This window comes from Marmota flaviventris, chromosome 12, assembly GCF_047511675.1.
Source record: "Marmota flaviventris isolate mMarFla1 chromosome 12, mMarFla1.hap1, whole genome shotgun sequence".
In the NCBI taxonomy this organism is placed as follows: domain Eukaryota; kingdom Metazoa; phylum Chordata; class Mammalia; order Rodentia; family Sciuridae; genus Marmota; species Marmota flaviventris.
This window is the reverse complement of record NC_092509.1, coordinates 87,317,446-87,339,141: the sequence shown is the minus strand read 5'-3', so window position 1 is coordinate 87,339,141 and position 21,696 is coordinate 87,317,446. Positions and strand designations below refer to the sequence as shown.

The 21,696-nt window shown below is 36.0% G+C and overlaps 1 protein-coding gene and 1 long non-coding RNA gene across 2 annotated transcripts in view; one reads left to right on the top strand and one right to left on the bottom strand.

The window, feature by feature from the left end:
* The window catches only part of LOC139707842 (uncharacterized), a 262,953-nt gene that overhangs the window by 180,620 nt on the left and 60,637 nt on the right, over window positions 1-21,696 (bottom strand). The gene's annotated exons all lie outside the window — the stretch shown is intronic.
* On the top strand, window positions 17,092-21,290 carry Rgs1 (regulator of G protein signaling 1). Its single transcript, XM_027948815.3, has 5 exons — window positions 17,092-17,311; window positions 17,673-17,753; window positions 18,171-18,232; window positions 19,587-19,750; window positions 20,479-21,290. Exons 1-5 carry the CDS (start codon window positions 17,175-17,177, stop codon window positions 20,662-20,664), a joined length of 630 nt encoding a protein of 209 aa, XP_027804616.1. The 5' UTR covers window positions 17,092-17,174; the 3' UTR covers window positions 20,665-21,290.

Genomic DNA, 21,696 nt, shown 5'->3' with positions numbered 1-21,696 from the left:
GGAATCATGTGATTAAAGTCAGTCTCCTGCTTCTCTCTCAGCTTATTGCCATTAAATCTCTTCTCATGTTTTCATTCTGTTACAACATATCATTCTGCTAAATGATCGTGAAATATTGACTTTAAAATCCAATGCATCCTGTCAAGAATCCACACACACACACACCCACACACATACACCAAAATACACCTAAAATAATTGTTTTAATTTTGAAATTTAAAAAAATAGAGTGATTTTTGATCAGGGACATTTAATGAGGCCAACAACTCACCAACCAAGTCCTAAAACTCTTAGACTATGAGAAACTGTCATCCTAATTCCCAACTGAAAAAGGTAAAATTTCTTAATTATACTCGAAAATTTGGTAAAGGGCTTAATTAATGTGTTGTTAAAAACTAGTCTTCATACAACAATAAAAATTTCTGAACTGCATAGGTAAAGAAAGCAGTCATTTAAGTTGTTAGAGGGAGAAATGAACCCAACTCAGCCTCAGAAGATAAATCTCCAGGAATACAAGTTGCAAGAGATTAGAAGCCAGGAAAGAGCTCTGATTATAAGCTTTGAAAGAAGCCCCAAACCAGATTTCTACTTGGTACAGACAAAGATGAAAAGAGGAGGCTCAGGACTAGCTGAGTAAGAGAAAAAACCTTGATGGGAAAGTTCCTCTCTTTACTGCACTGAGAAGATTCTCAATGCCCTTAGGGGAAAGGCCACCTAAAAGCAGTGACAGCTTTAGTCACTCAAAGCAGTGATTTTTGAGAAGCAGCACAGAACATTGGAACTAGCATTAACTTTGAGACCAGGATGCAGTTCAATTCCAAATTTTGACACATAAAACTAGAAAAGTCTGTCTTTTTGAAACTCAGTCATCCAATGTATTGAATGGGGCAATAAAACTGGTCTCAAAGTATTATGATAAAAAATTAAATCCCATCATAAAGATTTTGGTAACCTAAAATGCATAAGATGGTTATCTGTTATCTCAGGACATTTATTATTAGCAGTCATTATTACTTTAGCTGGTAGTGTAAAATTACTGCTACAGTAAATCTTAAAGAGTTAAGTGCTCTCGCATGTCTCAGGAGATATTTCCTTGAATCACAGGTACACACAACAAATGAAAAATTGGCACAGAGAGCTTGTCTGTGTGAACATGGCATGAGGTCTCTTGATAACCTATCTGTTCTAAATCACTTTACTTCCGTGATTTATCCCTTCCCACAGCACAACCCTGAAAGGCATGATATGAAATCAGTCTCTGGAAACGAGTTTCTTTTATTGGTCAAGCCATAGTATAAGGTATCATGTTCAATAATTATAAGAAGGGGGACCTGGTATTACAAATTATATTGATGGCTTTCTAGCTCTTTCTGTGACACATCCAAGTCTGAGAGTTAACACCTGACCTAAGTACTTCAACAACACAAACTCTACTTCCTTAGCCTGGTTCAGGACCTTCAGTGATGGAAAGTGTGGTCTGGAGGTTAAGACAAGTGGTTGGAAGTCACGCTCCCAAGAGCTGTTCCTAACTCTGACAATGACGCATTGGTTGACTCCAGACGAATCATTTGACTGGCCGCAAGCCCATTTGTTTGTTTCTGTTATTTCTTTTAAGCTTCAAATGCCATCACCCTAAAGTCAAAGTCTAACACTGCAACTTTAAAAACCGTACCATGGCTTGGGAGGCTAAGGCAGGAAAATATCAGGTTTAAAGGCAATCTCAGCAACTTAGTGAGGCCCTAAGCAACTTAGTGAGACCCTGTCTCAAAATTTAAAAAATAAATAAAAGGGCTGGGGATGTAGATTAGTGGTAAAGCACCTCTGAGTTCAATGTCCAGTACCAAAAAAGAGAGAGAGAGAGAAAGTAAGTGTGTGTGCAAGCACTTCAGACTGGAGACGTAGCTCAGTGGTAGAGCACTTGCCTAGCACACTCAAGGCTCCGAGTTCAGTCCCAGCACACAAAAAGAAAGAAAGGAAGGAAGGAAGGAAGGGATGGAGGGAAGGAAAATAGCTAAAGAGTTCAAAATACATGGAGCAAGAACTGATAAAACTGCAAAAAGACACAGATTCACAACTATAGTTGGAGATAATACCCTAAGTAATTGACTGAACTATTAGATATTTAATTAGTAAGAACATAAAAGAATTGAAAATTATCAACCCACTTGAGCTGCCATTTACACAACACTTCACACAAAAATACCAAACTACATATCTCTTTCAAGTATGCATATATCAGTTACAAAAACAGAACATATTCTGAACCATAAATGTCTCAATAAGATTAAAAAGGTGCAAGTTACACTAAATATGTTCTCTATGCATAATAGAATTAAATTAAAAATTAGTATTAAGATTTTTTAAATAGTCTAAGTATTTGGAAACTAAATAACATACTACTAAATAACCTACAGGTCCAAAAAATAAAAATAAAATAAAAAATATTCTGAATAAAACATTGTGCTCCATATGTATAATGTGATTTGTAATGCATTCTGCTGTCATATATAACAAATTAGAGTTAAAAAAGTACAACATGATAAATATTGTGGGATGCTGATAAAGTAGCACTTCAGGGAAAAGTTATAACTAAAACTCCATATTTGAAAATAAGAAAGGATCCAATCAACTCTCTAAGCTTTCACTTTAACAAAGAAGGAAAAAGAAAAGTCAATGAACCCCAAAATTATCAGAAAAAAAGGAAATAATCAAGATCATTACAGAAATCAACAAAACAGAAAACCAAAAACAAAATTTCAGGAAACCATATGTTTGCTTTCAAAGAAATAAAATTTATTTTTTAGGATATTGACTTCTCTATAGTACCATTCCATAGAAGTTGATAAAACCTACTCTTCTACCTACTAATTATGTTTCTATTGCTATATGGCTTTATATAAACCCCTACTATTATGATCACATCATTTATTAAGTACCATACTAAATTATCAATATTCAACATTTTTAACCTTTAAAACTAACAATAAATGTTGACCTAATGAAGCATTCAATGTGCATAAGTCATGTGGACCACTGCATGGTGTGCTACCAAGATTCCCCCATTTCAAACTGAGGCATTTATTCTCCTAGCTGCTGAAAGTATTGCCAACACTAGGGCTGAAGGCAGGCCCGGCTGCTGTGATCTCCACAGCAGTGACTGAGGCCCTAGAGACTGCAGCTCAGCCCTACTCTTCCTCTGCCTACCATACTTCCCATAATCCCCCATAGGTATTAAATTCAAAACCAATGCTCTATAAACATCTTGAATATAAATCTATTTCTTAGAGTTCCCTTCCTATGGAGCCCAAACTGAAACATTTCTTTCATCTTCATTTACCAAGGAGTGTGTGTGCATAGTTGGAGGGGAAAAAAAACAAATGTACAAGGACTAGTATATCTAATCTTGAAAGCTTGTTTAAAAAAAAACACGGAACTTACTATACACACATACAAAAATTACTATATGCTTAAAAAAGCATATTTCTACCAATTTACGAGACTATTATCATAGAACATTTATTCTTAATGTACCATGCACACAGCTCCACCTGAATGCCATTTTTTCTAATTTTATTACTGAGGAAAATAAAGTCAGGTAATAGTTTCCCAGTTTTATAGAGTGAACCAAGACTTTTTTTTTTAATTAGTGCATATTAATTACACACAACAGTGGGTTTCATTGTGACATGCTAATACATGCATATATCATGTTTTGATCATTTTCACTCCCCATTGTACCCCCCTTACCCTCCTCATCCCCTAATCTCCTTCCTCTTCTCTCATAGACTCCCTTCTACATTCTCATCTCCCTCCTCCCCAGCTTCCACATATGAGAGAAAACATGGGATACTTATTTTTCTAAGTCTGGCTTATTTTGATTAACATGATGCTCTCCAAAGCCATCCATTTGGGGCAAGTTACATGATTTCTTTTTCTTTTTTATGAATAAATAATACTGCACCATGTATATATACCACATTGTCTTTATCCATTCATCTGTTGGTGGGCTCCTAGGTTGATTCTATAACTTGGCTAATGTGAATTGTGCCATGCTAAACATGAGTGTGCATGTATCACTAGAGTATGTTAACCTTATTTCTTTCAAATATAAACTGGGGAATAGTATAGTTAGATTGTATGGTAGTTCTATTTTTAGTTTTTTGAGGAATTTCCATTCTGTTTTCTATGATGGCTATACTAATTTATATTCCTGCCAGCAGTGCATATAGGTTCTTTTTCTCCTCATCACCAGCATTTATTGTTATTTGTATTATGATTGCAAAGGCTCATTTTTGACTAGGTATATTTCCCAGGATATCACAACAATCTAACCAATTTATTTATATTTATTTTCTATTAGAGATATCAATATATCAATATACCCATCCTTCCATTTTGAATGACTCGAAGTGACAATTCAGACTAAACAGAGAGAACAGACCATGTATTGTGTCTGTGTCTCATCTGCCTCAATTCCTGGAAAGGAAAATTAGAGGTAGAGCCCCAAGATATGAAAACCTAAAATTTTATAGATTAACAGATAAGCTGTAACTGGAGTGTTAGCTGTGTGAACACTGAGGGAGAAGAAAGGTAAAATAAATTGCTTTGATTTTGATTTCTTTTGTAGAAGTATGAATTTCTGTTATTATTTTTGTTTGTTTCCCTTCAAAAAAGGAAGTGGTAGAAAATGAAACTGGAGCTAAAGGAAATGGAGATATTTTTCCAATAAGACAAGGCCATGAAGGCAGGAGGGCACTGCCTGGCCTCCAGAGCTGAGGGGAGAAGTTAAGAGCCATGAACAGACACCATGAATCAGACCACCAGTAAAGTGAGGAAAGACAGTTCATCAAGAGAAGGCTACTCCTTGACTCAGAGAAACAGAAACAGGGCCTGAGCATGGCATGGGGACCTCTATTCACTGCCAAATATTAGCTGTGTGATATCAGATAAATTATTCAATCTTTTGAGCCTCCATCTCCTTATCTTAAATGGGAATGACTACACATACCTCATATGACTGCCTGAAATAGTAAATGATATTGTCCTTTCAGTCAGACTGCTCAATATGATCAATTTTCTCAGGAGCTGATGGTGGCATATATATGAAAATATGAATCATAATAATCAGGCACATCTCACTTGGTTCCTTAGCGTGTGGATAGAATAGTAAACTCATCCTGTCACTGGTGTTGAGCTATAATCTTTGCTGGCCTCCTTTGCATTCATTCTATTTAAGCATGACTATATTCTTTTCACATGAAGACATGCAAGTGGTTTGACAAGTAAGCAGTACTTCTTTCAAAATTACAGTGTGATAGGAAAGGTGCTGTTGCCTAACAAAGCTACAAAATAGCAGTGTCTGCATATTCTTCCAGAACCCCTAGAGAGAAGTCAATTCAGTTTGGAATCCCAGAATGTATCTAGAATTTCACTACATCTGTAAGGGTTTGGAATACTGTTTCTGAGTACAACATAATAAACAGTGAGAGGATACTGCTTCTGATTCAAAAATTAGAAAACAAAAACCAAAAAAAATTTCCCCCAAATGTCATATTTTTAAAGACATCAGAGAGTTGTTGAAGCAAAGAGAACTAGATGTATTAAAATTCAGAAAAGGAAGATCCCTTTGTAAGAGGGCAAAGATCACTGGCCTTTTCTTCCCTGGAAACATTTGCCACACCCTGGAATCAGTGGAGAGTGGGGTTTTCAACGAGGCAGAGAAAACTCCATAGAGGAAAAGAGACAATATTATCAGAGCTTTTGGTGGTTGCGTATAGGGACTCTATGGATTAGAATATAGTCCAAAATACAGTGAGCTCTCTATGTAGGACATCTGCTCAGTGCTATCCCTGCACGGGATGCTAGGGATCTTGCCTTAAAGAGCTGAATGAAACCTTCCTGAGTCTGCTTTCATAAGCTGCTCCTTGTTGGCTTTGTGGAATATACCTGTAATGCACAAATTCTGGATAAACAGTCAGAAAAAACCTGGGAGGCTTTTCATTGCCTCATTTCTATCTGGGGAATGAATTCCTTCAGAAAGGCTGGAATCCATCTTTCTCCTCCAACCCCTCATCTATCTGCCAGTTCTCAGGACCGATGCTCCAACTAACAAAAGTTGGAAAGAGAAAAAAGAGCAGAGATAATGCAAGATGTGCTGATTTCCATCTCTTATTTCTCACTGTCAAATGATATCTCTTAAAGATGGTAAGTCAGGATATATTGGTAAACATACTTGAATGTATCACAAGACAACCTAAGAAATAATATCATATACCAAAATTGTATTGTAGTGGGAAGAGAGAGAAGTAGGAAAAGTAATATTAAAAGTAGTAAGCATTGAGAGTATGTTTTATAATAGTAAGGGACACCACTTTAAGAAATAAAGGATACAGCATGTGATATAAAGTCAAAGTTATGAAGACAACCACCAGAAAATACAAACCTTCATGTTAATCAGGAGACATACAAACTAAAATAATAGCAAAAAACTCAGATAGACTATGTATTTAAAGTAACAAAAATAGAAATCATAATGAGGGCTGGGGTTGTGGCTCAGCGGTAGAATGTTTGCCTACCACATGTGAGGCCCTGGGTTCGATCTTCAGCACCACATAAAGTAAATAAATAAAAGTATTGTGTCCAATTACAACTAAAAGATAAATTATTTTTTTAAAAAGGAAATCATAACAAAACATGGTGAGAGAGTTAAATAAGTTCATTTCATTTGTATCCCATATAAGAAATAGGTGGGTCTATGAATCAGGCTGGAATCATGGCTTCATGCTTCCACCAGGACGCAAGTCCTTGCATACTTCTGATCCACCATCCTCTGCCTCTGGCTGTCACCCTTTGAAGCCTAAGCCAGATTGTGCTCAGGCACAAGGGTCACAAGTTCAAAAAGGCAAAGGGCAAAAAGCATATTCTGGTTGAATCTATCCCCTTCTGAGGTGCCTGGAGGAGTAACTGGCATATAGTAGATTTCATGTGCTGAGTGAATAAAATGAATGAATCCTTCATGACCCTGCCTCTTCTATTGCCAATTCATAGCCTCCCAGAGTACCCTATGCTCAACTATACATTGTACACTTAAACATTCTGAAATGTCCCATTTATTTGTCTCCCATGGATTCCATAATACCTAGCATAGCAACTAGCATACAATAAGCACTGAACAAATATATATTGACTGAACAAAATTCGTATAAGTCTCAGACCTTAACCACCTCACTCAACTACTCCCTCCTATGTGTCAGGTATGGTTAGGGATGTTTGAGCAAACAGACAAAAATCCCTGTCAATATCCATTCTCCATTCTAGCATAGAGAGGCAGAGATGAACATAAACATAATGTGCTAAATTTAAGTAGTGCATTGGAAGCTACTAAGTAGGATGAGGGGGTAAAGCAGATGAAGATAAGTGACATGATGGAGAGGATGTCAACAGCAAATTTCATTCTGGTGGTCACAGGAGGCCTCATGGAGAGGATGAAATTTAACCAGCAACTTGAAAGAAGTGAAAGATGCTACCCACATGATAATCTGGAGCTATTCCAGGCAGAAGAAATAGGCAATGCAAAGGTCCTAAGGCAAAAATGGGCCTGTCAGGTTGAGAAGTAGCCAGGGGCCCAGTGTTCCTGGAGACAAGTGCAAGAAGATGCTAAGATCAGAAAAATTATTTAGGGAAATATATCATGTCAGGTCCCACAGGCCATTATGAGAATTTTGGGTTTTACTCAGAGTGAAATGGAGAAGCCAATCAAAATATATTTAAAAGCAAATATTTTTTGCCAGGTATGGGGTACACACCTGCAATCCCAGCTACTTGAGAGGCTGAGGCACAAGGGTCACAAGTTCAAGGACAGCCTGAACTTATTTTGAGACAGGGCAAGTCTCTCTCTAAAAACAAAATTTTATAAAAGGGCTGGGGATGTTGCTCAGTGGTAGAGTATTTACCTAGCATGCCTGAGGTCCTGGGTTCCTTCCATCCCCAGTACTACCTCCCAAAAAAGTATTCTTATGGCTTACTAAGTAAATAAAGGGAACAATGGAATTAGAATCTGCAACTGATATGGAGAAGCCTCTCATGTTTGGAGTGATGAATTTATATCCAAATATATTGACCACTCAAAAACACACTTTTTTTTTTAATTTTGGAAAATATGCTTATTTCCTACCACATAGGAACTACATTCAGTCTCTCTTTAAATATGTTTCAACAAAAGTTGTGTTTCATTGTTACCTGTTCAAATCATATAAAAAGTGTGTTTAGGAGAAATGTACTTTGTTCGTAAAGTATGACAGAAATGACTATAGATGATATTGGATTATAGAAAGACAAAGCCCTCAGAATCTCCAAGATTTCAACTACTCATTGATGTGCTTTACTTTTTTCTTCTGTTTCACTAAGGAAGACTATTGATAAATGTTGAATTTCCACAGTAAAATCAATTGGCCATAATTGTGCATTCAGAAGTCAATAAAGTTGGGGAAGGATGGAAGAGAGGGAGGGAGAGGAAAATACCAGGGTCTTAATAGAAAAGATGAATTAAAGAGGTAGGGAAAAGATACTGAACAATATTTCTGAGGATAAAGAAATAAGTCTGTATAATGCACTTCTTAATATATAATATTGGACACAGTTTTAATCACTAACATCAACTACTGTTATTGAGTTAGGCGCAGCTAACAGAGGTTTTAATTTGATATAATCATGGGATCTTTTCCAGCTTTCTATGAGGTGGTATACATCTGCATTCGTCTCTTCATCTTACAGCTGTTGTGCATTCAAATGATTTGGAGACATCCACAGCTTCCCAGGCCATCTTCCTCTAGATCAGTTGACATTTGATTTGACAATTGAGTATGGGTTTTTGCCAGAGGGAGTAAAAATTTAAAAAAGAAGAAGCCTTAACATTCAAACCTATTTCACAGTTGATTCTGAAGTGATACTTTATGTTATATATACACTTCTCTGACAAAAGAGAAGTGAAATGGTGACATTTTTCCTTCGAATTATTCTACTCTATTTTAACTGCCCCAAATCGGGGAATTTTGTATGAAGTGGGGGAATTTCTTAAATTCTTAGATCTTCTCAGTAGCTTTTAATTTTGCATGAATGGAAAAATCTGTCTGAAGTTATAGAGGATGAATTATAAAATGTGACCATGTTTTAGATACTTGTGTCCAAGAATGTGACTTCCAGGAATGGACAGGGTCTTATAGTTTTTATTGCAATTGCCATACTCAAGTGGTTTGTTTCCTTGGGAATCGATAGCTGTTCCATAGTGAATCGTGAAATTAGGAAAGGGATAGGCCAGAGATCATTATGGACTTCCCAGTCCTTCTTCCATTCCATCCTAGTGTCCCTGCTTTCTTGCTCACCTCCAGCCTCCTGCTGAAGGTGAGTACAGATATTACTACCCTCCTCCTCCCTTGCCCCCTCCCTCCTGCCAGGTCTGCACTGCCTGCTTACTCTCTTATGGGAAGGCAAATATGCCTCCACCCTGATGGAGCAAAATATGAGAAAAGAAACCCCAGGTTGGCAGAATGGAACAACTCCCACGCAAGTCAGGCTCCTTTTAGTATTTCAATGCACTGCATTTTATACGCTGAAATCTTAGTGTCTTAACCAAGAACGTGGTCAAAACAGAACCAACAAGGGGCGGGTGGGGAGCCACAAAGTCATACACAAAACACCAAGTAAAGATGACATAGAATTTAAAACCTTATAATGGTAACAAGAAGACAAAGACTTCTCAAAGTTACCTTTCACAAGAAAAATAACAAAAATTTATAAAATTATATCTCCTGATCTTTCCCATCATCTGAGACAAAAGATAAAGCAAGAGTATAAGGTTTTTCTGAGTTCCCACCAAATGAATTATGCTGAATTTCTGTTTCCACAACCTACTGAAAAGTAAGACAAAACACACAGAAGGAGAAAAATAGGAATAAGTGATCATTTATATTTTAGGAGTCTCTGTGTTTGGAAGAGTGAGGTATTAGCTTCACAAACTGCTGACAGTTGCCCCCATTTGTAGCCGACCCTGGTCTGAGCAAATTGACAATTTTTGACAAAGATTCTGGGCCCCTACCCCAACCCAAGCTCAGGCTTAGATGAACTGTGAAGGGCTAATTTGTTCAGTGTTTCCTTTTATTTCTTAAGATACCCCAAGATGCTACCAATTATCTTTCTGTTACCTAAGCCACTAATACTCAAATTAGAGAAACCGATACTTAGAATCACAAAAAATCTTATCAAAAAAAAAAAAAAAATACACAACTCAGTATGATTCCCCAACAGAAACTTTCCACCACTCTCAATTTAAACTAAAATAATTTAGCTTTTTCCAGCCTCATTATGGATTGGCTTGGAGCCTGGAACTAGATAAGATCAGCAGTTGGGCGTGCTCAGGGTCCATCTATGATGTCTATCTACAAAGCAGATGGCAAGAAAATTAGATTGGAATTGTCAGGAATAGTCTATGATTTTTCCACATCACTAACATTTGAACATAAATTTGTACATTTGTTTAACCCACTAGTTTACAAATAACTAAGAGAAAAAGGAAGTCCGTGAAAATAAAAATTGGTAGAGAAAGGGACATCCTGAGGATTATTCCAGTAAATGAAGTGCTACAGTGCTAGAAGGAGCAGCCGCGGTGCCAAATTTACTGAGTTCTATAAAGAAAAGGCCTAGGCAAAGGGCTCTAACATATAAAGAAAAATGGAAAACATACTACCCATGACAGATTCTAAATCCTAATTTTTCTGGGGCTAGTTTTAATTACTGTAGAATTTGAAAAGGACTAAACTCTTTCTACCCGACTGTAGCACCTTTGGCTTCCACCCAGAAGAACTGACAAGGAAGCTGATTTTATCAAACTCACACAACAAGGAAAGTTATAGCTTGGCACTGAGCTCCCAGTCCTGCACAATGCATCAAGATTCACACATCAGGGCTGGGGTTGTGGCTCAGAGGTAGAGCGCTCACCTAGCATGTGTGAGGCATTGGGTTCAATCCTCAGCACCACGTAAAAATGAAATAAAGATACTGTGCATCCACCTACAACTAAAAATTAAATATATATTTTAAAAAACAATTCACACATCACTAAAATTCAATTGGCTTAAGGCATTCTATTTATTGATTGATTTTAAAGTAGAAGAAAAAGAGGATCATAAATGAAGCTTAATTGAACAGGGTGGAACAGGCACAGGAAACAGTATTAGCACAGACCACTTGTACCCACAGTAATGCAGCGTCATGCTAAGAGTGGACACTACCTGTACATAGCCAGTGGGTCCAGCATCAACATGTGGTAAAAAGAATAAATACATAACAGACACAAAAGCAAGCCACTGGAATGGACACAAAGAGAGTGCAGCTAATATATTTGAAAGCAATAAGAGTATATTTGAAAGTAATTAAGTGGCAAGGCTTTGGAAAGAATAAAGCCTGTCAGGCAAACTTGCTAAGTGATTTTCCTAGGGGGGAAAAAAAACAAAACTAACAAAACAAAGCAAGTAAGTCACTATTGTTAACCACGGTAATGTTTCATAATAACAAAAGCAAAATACTGGAATAATGTCATTAGCAACTTGAAGAGTTAACACAGTCATTGATTCCCTAATATTTAAAATGTATCTTCCTTTGCAGATACTATCTCAATGCTGACCTTTGAGCATCTTTGCTTTTCTGTTTATGTCACATGTTACATAACAGAACATTCTATCATCGATCTTCTTACGGCATGGCCCTCCATTATTTGGACTTGATAAGGAGGCACTTGTTTCAGTACTACCTGAATTTTATTTGCAAGTGCAGTTAAATCAAGTCAGACACAACTCCCTTGTTGAAAGGATAGGGTGATAATAAATTAAAATGAATCCAAAGTGGAGTAAGCACATTAGAAATAATATTTAAAGATTTTTTTAGTGCTTTCAAGAGTGACTTGGAAAATTATGCTATTAATGAAAACTTCATTGGTAAGATGAGGTCAAGGGTAAATAGGTTTTATAGAATCTCATGAGGCCAGCTCACTAACTCAATTTTTAAAAAATATTCACATTCAATTTTCTATAAACTCTCGAATTATAGAAAGGAGATATGCAGTGTTGATAAGTCAGCGTTTTGAGAAAAAGAAACTAGATTCTTGTCTTGCTCTGTTGTATTTACTGAGGTCATAAAAATTCATCAATTTGCAGATATCTGCTTTTATTAAAAACCTATCAGTAGATTTCTTCATTTAGAAAATAAAATGGTGATCCAGACTAAAATGTTTAACTTTTCACTCACAAATGATACAAAGTAGATATGAATGTTCCCACCAACCCTACACACACACACACACACACACACACACACACACACACAGAGAAAATTTCCAAACTCCCCTTTGTTGAAACTTTAAAAAAAAAAAAAAAACTATGAAGTTCAGCTGAAACCATGTAAGTAGCACTATAAACCTTGAAGACCCACCCAGGAGTCTACAGAAGTCAAAAAAGACCCAAGTAGTGACCCAAGGTAGTGAACCAGGTAGTGAGGAACTATAAAAGACTCCAGTAGTTTAATTTTCTAATTACTGAATGATTATGCTAATCCAGAAGTCTTCCAGAGCCCCTTTGAAAGTGTATTTACATAGGATCCACTCTTCCACAATTCTTAAACATGTATGAGCTGTCTAATTGCTGAAGACCATCTCCCCATTGATAACTTTTTTATCCTTTGTACTTACCAAGGAGTGATAAATACAAATGCAGAAGAGGCAAAGATACAGGCTGATTTTGTAGTAAATGCAGGAGCGATTTGCTTCTTTATCATATTTCCAAAGTTAATCATTCCTGCATTCCTTCTTCTGAATATTTCTCTCTGATGCAACTTCTCCCTTTGATAATTCACCCTGCTCTCTGCCCTACTATCCTTGAATCCCCCAGGACAGAGATTCATTCCCTCTGTATTTGCAGAACTTCATGTCTAATACATTGTAGGAATGCAATTACATTTGTTGAATCAAGGATACTATGCTTCAAAGGATCAAAATTTCTGCTCATATCACTGACACTTCCAGGAGATATATTTTTATCTTTAAGGGACAATCTCATAATGGTTTTCTTTGCCCCCCAATTCTTAATATCCACAACAAAAGTTTCAGAAATAATATAAAGATTCAACATCAGTGTGATCGATAGCAAGGCTGAAAATATCAATTGACAAAGCTCTTTCTACTAATATTCAAGAAACAAAATGTAAAATCAGTTCAGCAAAGATTTAAAAGTCTCCCTCCTTTTTCCCATCAAATTTGATAGCTACAATCTGAAGTGTTTTACTGAACCAGTCTCCAAGGTATTTTGAAATATAACACTGGTTATATTTAAGGGCAGGGAGTACTTCCATGTAATACTATAATGATGAATATATTCACTGAACATTTATCATAGTCTATGGAATACATAACACCAAGAGTGAAGTCTGATGTAAACTATGATCTCTGGATGACATTGATGTGTCAGTGCAGGCTCATTGATTATAACAAACCACATTGATGAGAAATGGCATTGGTGGTAGAGTTTGGGGCATGGTGAAGGGAAGGAATAGATGGGAACTCTGCATTTTCTACTCAAATTCACTGTAAATTGAAAACCGTTTTTATGATAAGGTTTATTAGTTTAAAAGGTAAATAAGACTACAGAAGGATAAATTTTTTTAGGACTCCAACCTGGTTACTGAAGCATAGTTTCACAGAATTTTTTTTAAAAAAAAAAGTGCAATTGTTTGCGAGACTCTTTGTTTCTTTTATTGGCTTTATTGAAATCCTCTACAACCTCAACCAAAGTTGTTGATTAAATTTACCACTCGATAGCTTGTCTTTTCTTAATAAATTTCATAAAGAAGGATGATGGTCCACGGGAGACTGATAGGGAACCCTCAGTGCTCTGCCATGGACTGCTCAGCCCTTGCTGATAGAACAGAATCAAATTTGCCTTGCTCAGGCACATACAGGCCTTGCATGGACTACCAAGTGGTCATTGAAAGAACATCTGTATTGCTGTACCACTGAGAAGGCTCCATCTGTCAATTGGGATAAAGGAATTTCAGAAGTTCCTCCAGTCTCAGAGGTTTCTTTCTATATTTGAACTTGGAAGCAGGCTATTGGAATTGCTTGCAAATGCTTGATCCTGAAAGACTACATTATGGTAGCAAAACTTTGGGAGGTTTAAAGCAATTCCTTAATACATAAGAGGCAAATATTTATTCTGGTCTCAGACCAGAGTTTCCTAATGTGGTGTCAAGAGAACATTTTTTTTCTAAAAACTATTTTCCCTATTTAAAGAGGGTATGATTCTTTAAAAAGCCAGGAACCCAAAATTTCCCAGGCTTATTTGGTTCCATAACCTTAGCTGCTGTTGGTTTTTCTTATAATGCTTATTTTAACATCCAAAGGAACTATTCAGAAACAGACTTAGGAAACTGTCAGTGTATTTGAATGATAATCATAGTGGAACATTAGAAATAACCTTTAAATAATTTTTATCTAACATAACTGACCCAAAATTATCTAGAGGAGTGAGAGGTTACCAGATCAACAGGAGCAATGCTGAAGATTTTAACAGGAAATTAAGTATGGAGTAAACCACAGGAAGTATACAAAACAAAGTTTTTATGCCAAAACAGGCCCTATACGTTCTGTTTGGGTCACTTCCAAAGTAACCATTTCATCACTTTCTTAATACATCTTGCTATCTTTCTAACCTCAAAGGATGCTGTTATATATAATGTATGCTCATGACTGTGTGTACGTAAATTTTATAATATTGCAAATGCATTTCCTTCTAATATTGCTTATCCTGAATAGAATCAAGGCAGGAAAATGAATATACTCCTTTTTACCAGCTCTACCCAATGCCAACCGGAGCCTAAGCAAAAACTATTATCCAACAGAAGCCTCTCTCAGTAAAAACAAGATCCAAAAGAAAGTTTAAGTCAAACTGGGTTCTCTATAAATGAGCCACAGACCTCTATAAATTCTACAGGAGCTTATATTAATTACACTAACGTGTCTACTCTGAGAAGTGGTTATTCATCTAGTTCCTTGGACTTTTTTTTAGACTTTAATCTTCATTAAAGGTTTATTAAAACAGGCGGTATCCAGAGATACTGCCAAAATTTGAAATGGAAGGTCAACACATGAGAAGTACAATTTATCAATCTATGAAATGAACTCTTATTTTACCTTGAATGCTTTTTCCAGCTACTGTGTGATTCTTTAGTATATCTATATATTATGCCATATGAATGTATCAATTATATTTTTATTTATAGATTTGTTTTAACTTTACTTTGTTCTTTTCCTAAGCAGAAATATGTAAACAATCACAGTTTAATAGTTATATTGCTAATAAATATTAAGATAATATTAAAATGATGTACTCATTTAAATCATCTTATACACCACCAGTAGAATGTTTAGCACACCCCTTGGAAAACTCCAACATGAAAACTTTCTGCCATGGAAATAAGAGATGAGAGTCCAAGAGGGACTCGATGAAGACAGCCTCTCTTATTTCTTCTTCCTAACAGATATCAACAAAAATTATTTGTTTTCTTCACACTATTTCCTGGCAAGGGGAATCTCTTTTAAATATTGAGATCAGATGACTATCCAAAGCATTGAGAGGGATACAACTCTAAAGTTGATTTCAAATTTATACAATAAATACACCAAATGAATCATTTGTGGAAATGTACAATTTTCTTTTTTTATTATTAAATTATTTATTTATTCTAATTTGTTATATATGATGGCAGAATACAATTCATTTCACATTGCACATTCAGAGCACAATTTTTCCAGTCTCTGGTTATATACAGAGTATTTTCACACCATTTGTGTCTTCATACATGTATGTAGGGTAATGATGTCTAGCTCATTGCACCATCATTCTTACTCCCTTGCCCCTTCCTTTCCTCTCCCTCCCCTTTGCCCTATCTAAAGTTCCTTCATTCCTCCCATGCCCCTGCCTTTGCCATTATGAGTCAGCATCCTCAAATCAAAGAAAACATTCAGCCTTTGATTCTGGGGGATTGGCTTGCTTCACTTAGCATTTTGTTCTCCAACTCCATCCATTTACCTGCAAATGCCATGATTTTATTGTCTTTTAATGCTGAGTAATATTCCATTGTGTATATACCAAAGTTTCCCTATCCATTCATCTACTGAAGGGCACCTGGGTTGGTTCCACAATTTAGCTAGTGTGAATTGTGCTGCTGTAAACATTGATGTGGCGGGGTCGCTGTAATATGCTGTTTTGAAGTCCTTTGGGTATAAACCGAAGAGTGGGATAACTGGGCCAAATGGTGGTTCCTTTCCAAGTTTTCCAAGGAATCTCCACGTTGCTCTCCAGATTAGCTACACCAATTTGCAATCCCACAGCAATGTATCAGTATGCCTTTTTTCCCCACATCCTCACCAACACTTATTGTTTTTTGTATTCTTGATAGTTGCCATTCTGACTGGAGTCAGATGAAATCTTTTAATATATTTTTAGTTATAGATGAACACAATACCTTTATTTTATTTATTTTTATGTAGTGCCTGGGATTGAATCCAGTGCCTCACGTATGCTAGGCAAGCACTCTACTACTAAGCCATAACCCCAGAAATCTTAGAGTAGTTTTGATTTGCACTTCTCTAATTGCTAGAGGTGTTGAACATTTTTTTATATATTTGTTGATTGATTGTATATCCTCTTCTGAGAAGTGTCTGTTCAATTCCTTGGCCCATTTATTGACTAGGTTGTTTTTTTTTTTTTTTTTTTTTGGTGTTAAGGTTTTTGAGGGAATGCACAATTTTCAAGAGGAAACTAGCGTCATCTCAAACCCAAGGCAGGGGCTGCTTTGGCCCTTTAGTGTATGTGTGTGCCTCTGAGTGTTTGGTTTTCTTTCTAATCAAGTGACCTGCTCTCATATGGTTAAGTTTCAACCACAAGACATCACTGTATGCTTTTTTTTTTTTTTTCAAGCTCACGTCACAACACACCAAGGAAGGAGGAACTTGCAGTGTCTGTGGTAACATCACTTGATAAACAGCCTCCCTCGTGCAGCCAGAGCCTGTCTGCCTTCTCTATATAAAGCAGCAGAGACATTGGCGAGCAGACATTTGCTGAGAGAGGACCATGAGAGCAGCAGCCATCTCCACGCCAAGGCTGGACAAAATGCCAGGAATGTTCTTCTCTGCAAACCCAAAGGACTTGAAAGAAACTGGTCATTCACTTCTAGATGACAAAACGCAAAAAAGGAGGCCAAAGACATTGTAAGTTCCTCTAGTGTCTCACTTAGACTATCTCTAATGACAGAGGGCGTGTGAATGAATGGAAGAGAATATGAGCATTTGGGTCAGCCAGACCAGAGCAACTGCCTGCCTGTTGTGGTTTATAAGTAAGATTCGGTTGTAACAAAAAGTAAATCGTTATATGGCATTAAATTAGGTGAGAAATTTTTCAGACATGGACTCATAAAAATGAGCCCTATCTGAGTATAAAAAATGTGCTATCAGTTACTTTTGTTATTGCCTTATTCAATCTTAGAGGCATTTAGACCATGTTTTGTTCATTTTACAAATAAAATGAATCCTAATGGAGAAATACTAAGTACTCACTTTCTGTCTTTTGTAGTGCAATGGACATGAAAGCATACCTGAGATCTATGATCCCACATTCGGAATCTGGAATGAAATCTTCCAAGTCCAAAGACATGTATGTGCATTAATCCATTTTACTATCATTTACAAGATCAGTCTAGGGACCAGTTTTCTATCCTAGTAAGAGATTAATACTGCACATGATGGGTTTTCTCTTAGGTAATATGCCAAATAAGATTAGCCTACATTAGCACCAATGCAAATTAAATATAAACATGTCTGTGTATATACTTGCTTATTTATCTTTGTACTGTCAGATTTTTATCTATTTGAATTTCTCAAACTTAATTGGCAGATTTTTTTTTCATACTTATGGTAATTCTAAGAAATCCTTATAAGTCTATGTTACTAAAATGTCTTGTAACTAGAATATTAGTTTGTGAAATTATCAGAGGGCAGCAGCCATTCCAATTGCATTTGGGCTTACATAAAAACTATTTTACTAACATGCTTATTTTTTTTTCTTCTGTAGACTTTCTGCTGATGAAGTAATACAGTGGTCTCAATCTCTAGAAAAACTTCTTGCCAACCAAAGTAAGTGTACATTAATCATGGAATGCTTCTTAATTCAGCTCAATACCCTAATAGATTGAAAGGCTTCATTAAAATAGCATAATATGCAAAAAGTTGTAGTCTGACATTTCCATGAACATTGATAACTTCAGCATAGTAGGCCTCTTTGTGATATGCTGACTTAACACTTAATTCTACAACAGTGTTTTAGACAAACCTGCCAAGGCAATTAGGCATTTTCACTGATGATTATAGGAAAAAAATTAAAATTACACTGGGGTTCATGAAGTTTAAAGTTTTAAAAGTAAACCATATATCTTAATATGTGAATTCTGATTTTGAAAGTTGCCTAAAGAATCTATTTTTACAGTTGGATATAAAGAGGATTCATTCATACAGTTAGTATTTTATCATTCATACATTCATTAATTATCTCATTCATCCCACGTTTATGTGACAGGCATTTTAGAAGCAAAGGTATTCAAAAGCAAAGACATAGTCCCTTTCTACCTTGAAGGTTGTTGAAAAACATGAATAATTGCATTTTATATATTATATGATGCATGTTCTAACATAGAAAATGTAAAAGGATGTTTAAACACAAAGAGTCTTGCGGGGATTTTCTGACCAAAGAAGGGAAGGAATGAAATCATATTCCCTTCTTCTTATTATGGGTATTACAGTTCTACTGGAATGAGAAGGTGAAGAGGTATAGACATGCAGCTTGTTGTCTATCTAAAGAGTAAACTTATCCTCTTCTCCCCAGAAACACCCTAAAGAGCCTTGTTTGGGGATGAAGGAGTTCAACCTAGCTCATCAATATTATTATCAGATATAGTATACAACTCAGCTAAACAAATAAGTGGCACATAAATAGCCCATATAAGTCTCAGTAATTGCAGCAAATGTAATTAGTATATCAGATGCATAGGTGATATATAGGCCTGCCATTATCTAACATGAATTGGATTTGGAAATTATATTTGTAATTATTAACATGATGTTAATCCCCTTTGCAATTCTTGTTTTCTTCCTTGAAATGCTCTACATTCTGGCTAAGATGTTGGTCTTCATAAGAAAAGACATTGTTTTATAATCGGCAGAGCCAAATTCTTGATTTAAATACAAAAGGAAGCAAAGCATACCAAGCAGCTATGTGATTGAGAACAAGTTTGTTTCCAGTTCCTCTTCTATAAATAAAGGGATCTCTAGGGTCTTTCCTCCTTTACAAACTGTGACCTGGCTGTTCCAGCAGCAGTTGTATCTTATTTTATTGAGAGAGAATGTAGTAGCTATTTTTCTTACAGATTTCTTCAAGTTATTCACTTATTGGCTCAATTAATTTAATTATCTCAATTGTTCCCTTTGTTTTTAGCTGGTCAAGATGTCTTTGGAAATTTTCTTAAGTCTGAGTTCAGTGAGGAGAATATTGAGTTCTGGCTGGCTTGTGAAGACTACAAGAAAACAGAGTCTGATCTTTTGCATTGCAAGGCCGAGAAGATATATAAAGCATTTGTGCATTCAGATGCAGCTAAACAAGTGAGTATTAAGTCCATTATTATCAGCTTATGTGTAAAAGAATTAAGTCAACATGAAACTTCAAACATAAAAGATGAAATCCTTTTTGAGTATCATGATTTTACTTCTGCATATTTAGGCATATTCATATAGTTCAGTGCAACTACAAAATAATTCTCTGGATTTGGGAAGATTTCAGTGCAGAGAATGAAAGATTGACTTTGCAAACTATTGAACATGATGGACGGGTAGAGAAAGGAGCACAGGTACTATGGGCCAGAACCACACATCAGGGGATCCTTAATGAGCTATCCAGGGCAAGGATGAAATGCAGATTCCTATAATGCATGCAACTGCAGCAGCTAAAATACGTCCTGTCACTAGTAGTGCTTGTCTTCCTGTAAAACGTTCTTGGTCTCAACAGGAAGTAGATGCACAAGGAGTCCTCTCACCTAGTAAATCTCAAGTGTCCACATTACTCTTCTTTGATATGTGGACCACCTTTTGTAGATATTTACATTTCTCATGGCTGCTTCTTTTGTAACTTGAAACAGACACTTTTCTTGTGATATTTCTTTTTATCTCCTCCATACCTAGTATAGGCTTAGAGTAGTCAAACAAGAGATTTGAAATGAGTAAATGAGGACATAAGACTGTTTTCTTGAGGTGTTTCAAAAATTACAATAGGTGCATCATAAAATTACCATAAATATGACATGGACATGAATTAATGAAGTTTTCTTTTTTAGATCAATATTGACTTTCGTACTCGAGAATCTACAGCCAAGAAGATTAAAGCACCAACTCACACGTGTTTTGATGAAGCCCAAAAAATCATATATACCCTTATGGAAAAGGACTCTTATCCCAGGTTCCTGAAATCAAATATTTACTTAAATCTTCTGAATGACCTTCAGGCTAACAGCCTAAAGTGACTGATTCCTAACTGAAGGGAATTAAAAGATGGTATCAAGGACGGAAGGAACGTGCCAGTGTGGCTGCCTGGGTGGACAACTTGGCTTGTTTGGGGTGACTTGACAGGCTCAGGGGAGGAACAAGTGACACAGGATGGATTACCATGGAAGTTATCCAGATTCAGGGCTGAAAAAACATCAGTAAGACTAAAATTGAGAGACTGTAGAAGAAAAGAGATACTATGGTACTGTCTGTGGTACTGTCATAAAATACAGAAGAACCTCTGTATTAGAAAACCCCTCACACTGAAATGGTCAGGTAACTCTGGTGACAGAAACTGTGAATAAAATTTATGGGACTGATTACGATACGCTGTAAGCTTCAAGGTCAACTGACACGCTATGTATTATTACATATAGATTGTATTGAGCTGCTGAAATCTCCTTAACTTGGATTCCTGTTCCAGAAATCACTGTTATTATTGAGAAATGTTTTTTAATGTTGTTTTGTTTGAGTGTATTTGACTTGGAAGTGATAAAGAGAACACTGTATTTAACTTAAGCTATTGCTCTTAAAACGAAGTCAGAATATATTTGTAAATTAAGTTATCACAGTGTCAATAATAAATTTGAGTTTTGTATTAAAAGTTTTGCATTTCATTGCTATTTTTGAAACCGGCGTTTGTTTCTTTGATTTAAAAAAAAAATCAAGTAAAGATCTTAAACTTTTTACCACCAATTCAATATCTAAAAACTGTTACCCAGTTAATGCTATATATTCTGTACTAAATTGGACAGAATTCATCAGTTTTCTTCCTGCTCCCTGATCTCATGCAAACTTCCAACTGATGAGAAATTGATGAAGTCTTTAAAAAAGAGGAAAAAGCTATCTTACAAAGTCATTCAATTAACAATTGATATTTTATTGTGATTTAAAGTTGATAAAGCTCAATTGTATTGTCTCGTTTAATGTTCATGAAAACTGAAATTCAGAAACATTAAGTCACTAGATTCCAAATTTAGCTAACTCTCAAAATTACCTAGAATGTTAAA

Bases quoted from the DNA above. Each gene is read 5' to 3' on its own strand.
- Rgs1 (XM_027948815.3), top strand. From the start codon at position 17,175: ATGAGAGCAGCAGCCATCTCCACGCCAAGGCTGGACAAAATGCCAGGA. The intron at 17,754-18,170 runs GTATGTGCATTA...TTTCTTCTGTAG, and splicing joins TCTTCCAAGTCCAAAGACAT to ACTTTCTGCTGATGAAGTAA. The intron at 18,233-19,586 runs GTAAGTGTACAT...CTTTGTTTTTAG, and splicing joins AAAACTTCTTGCCAACCAAA to CTGGTCAAGATGTCTTTGGA.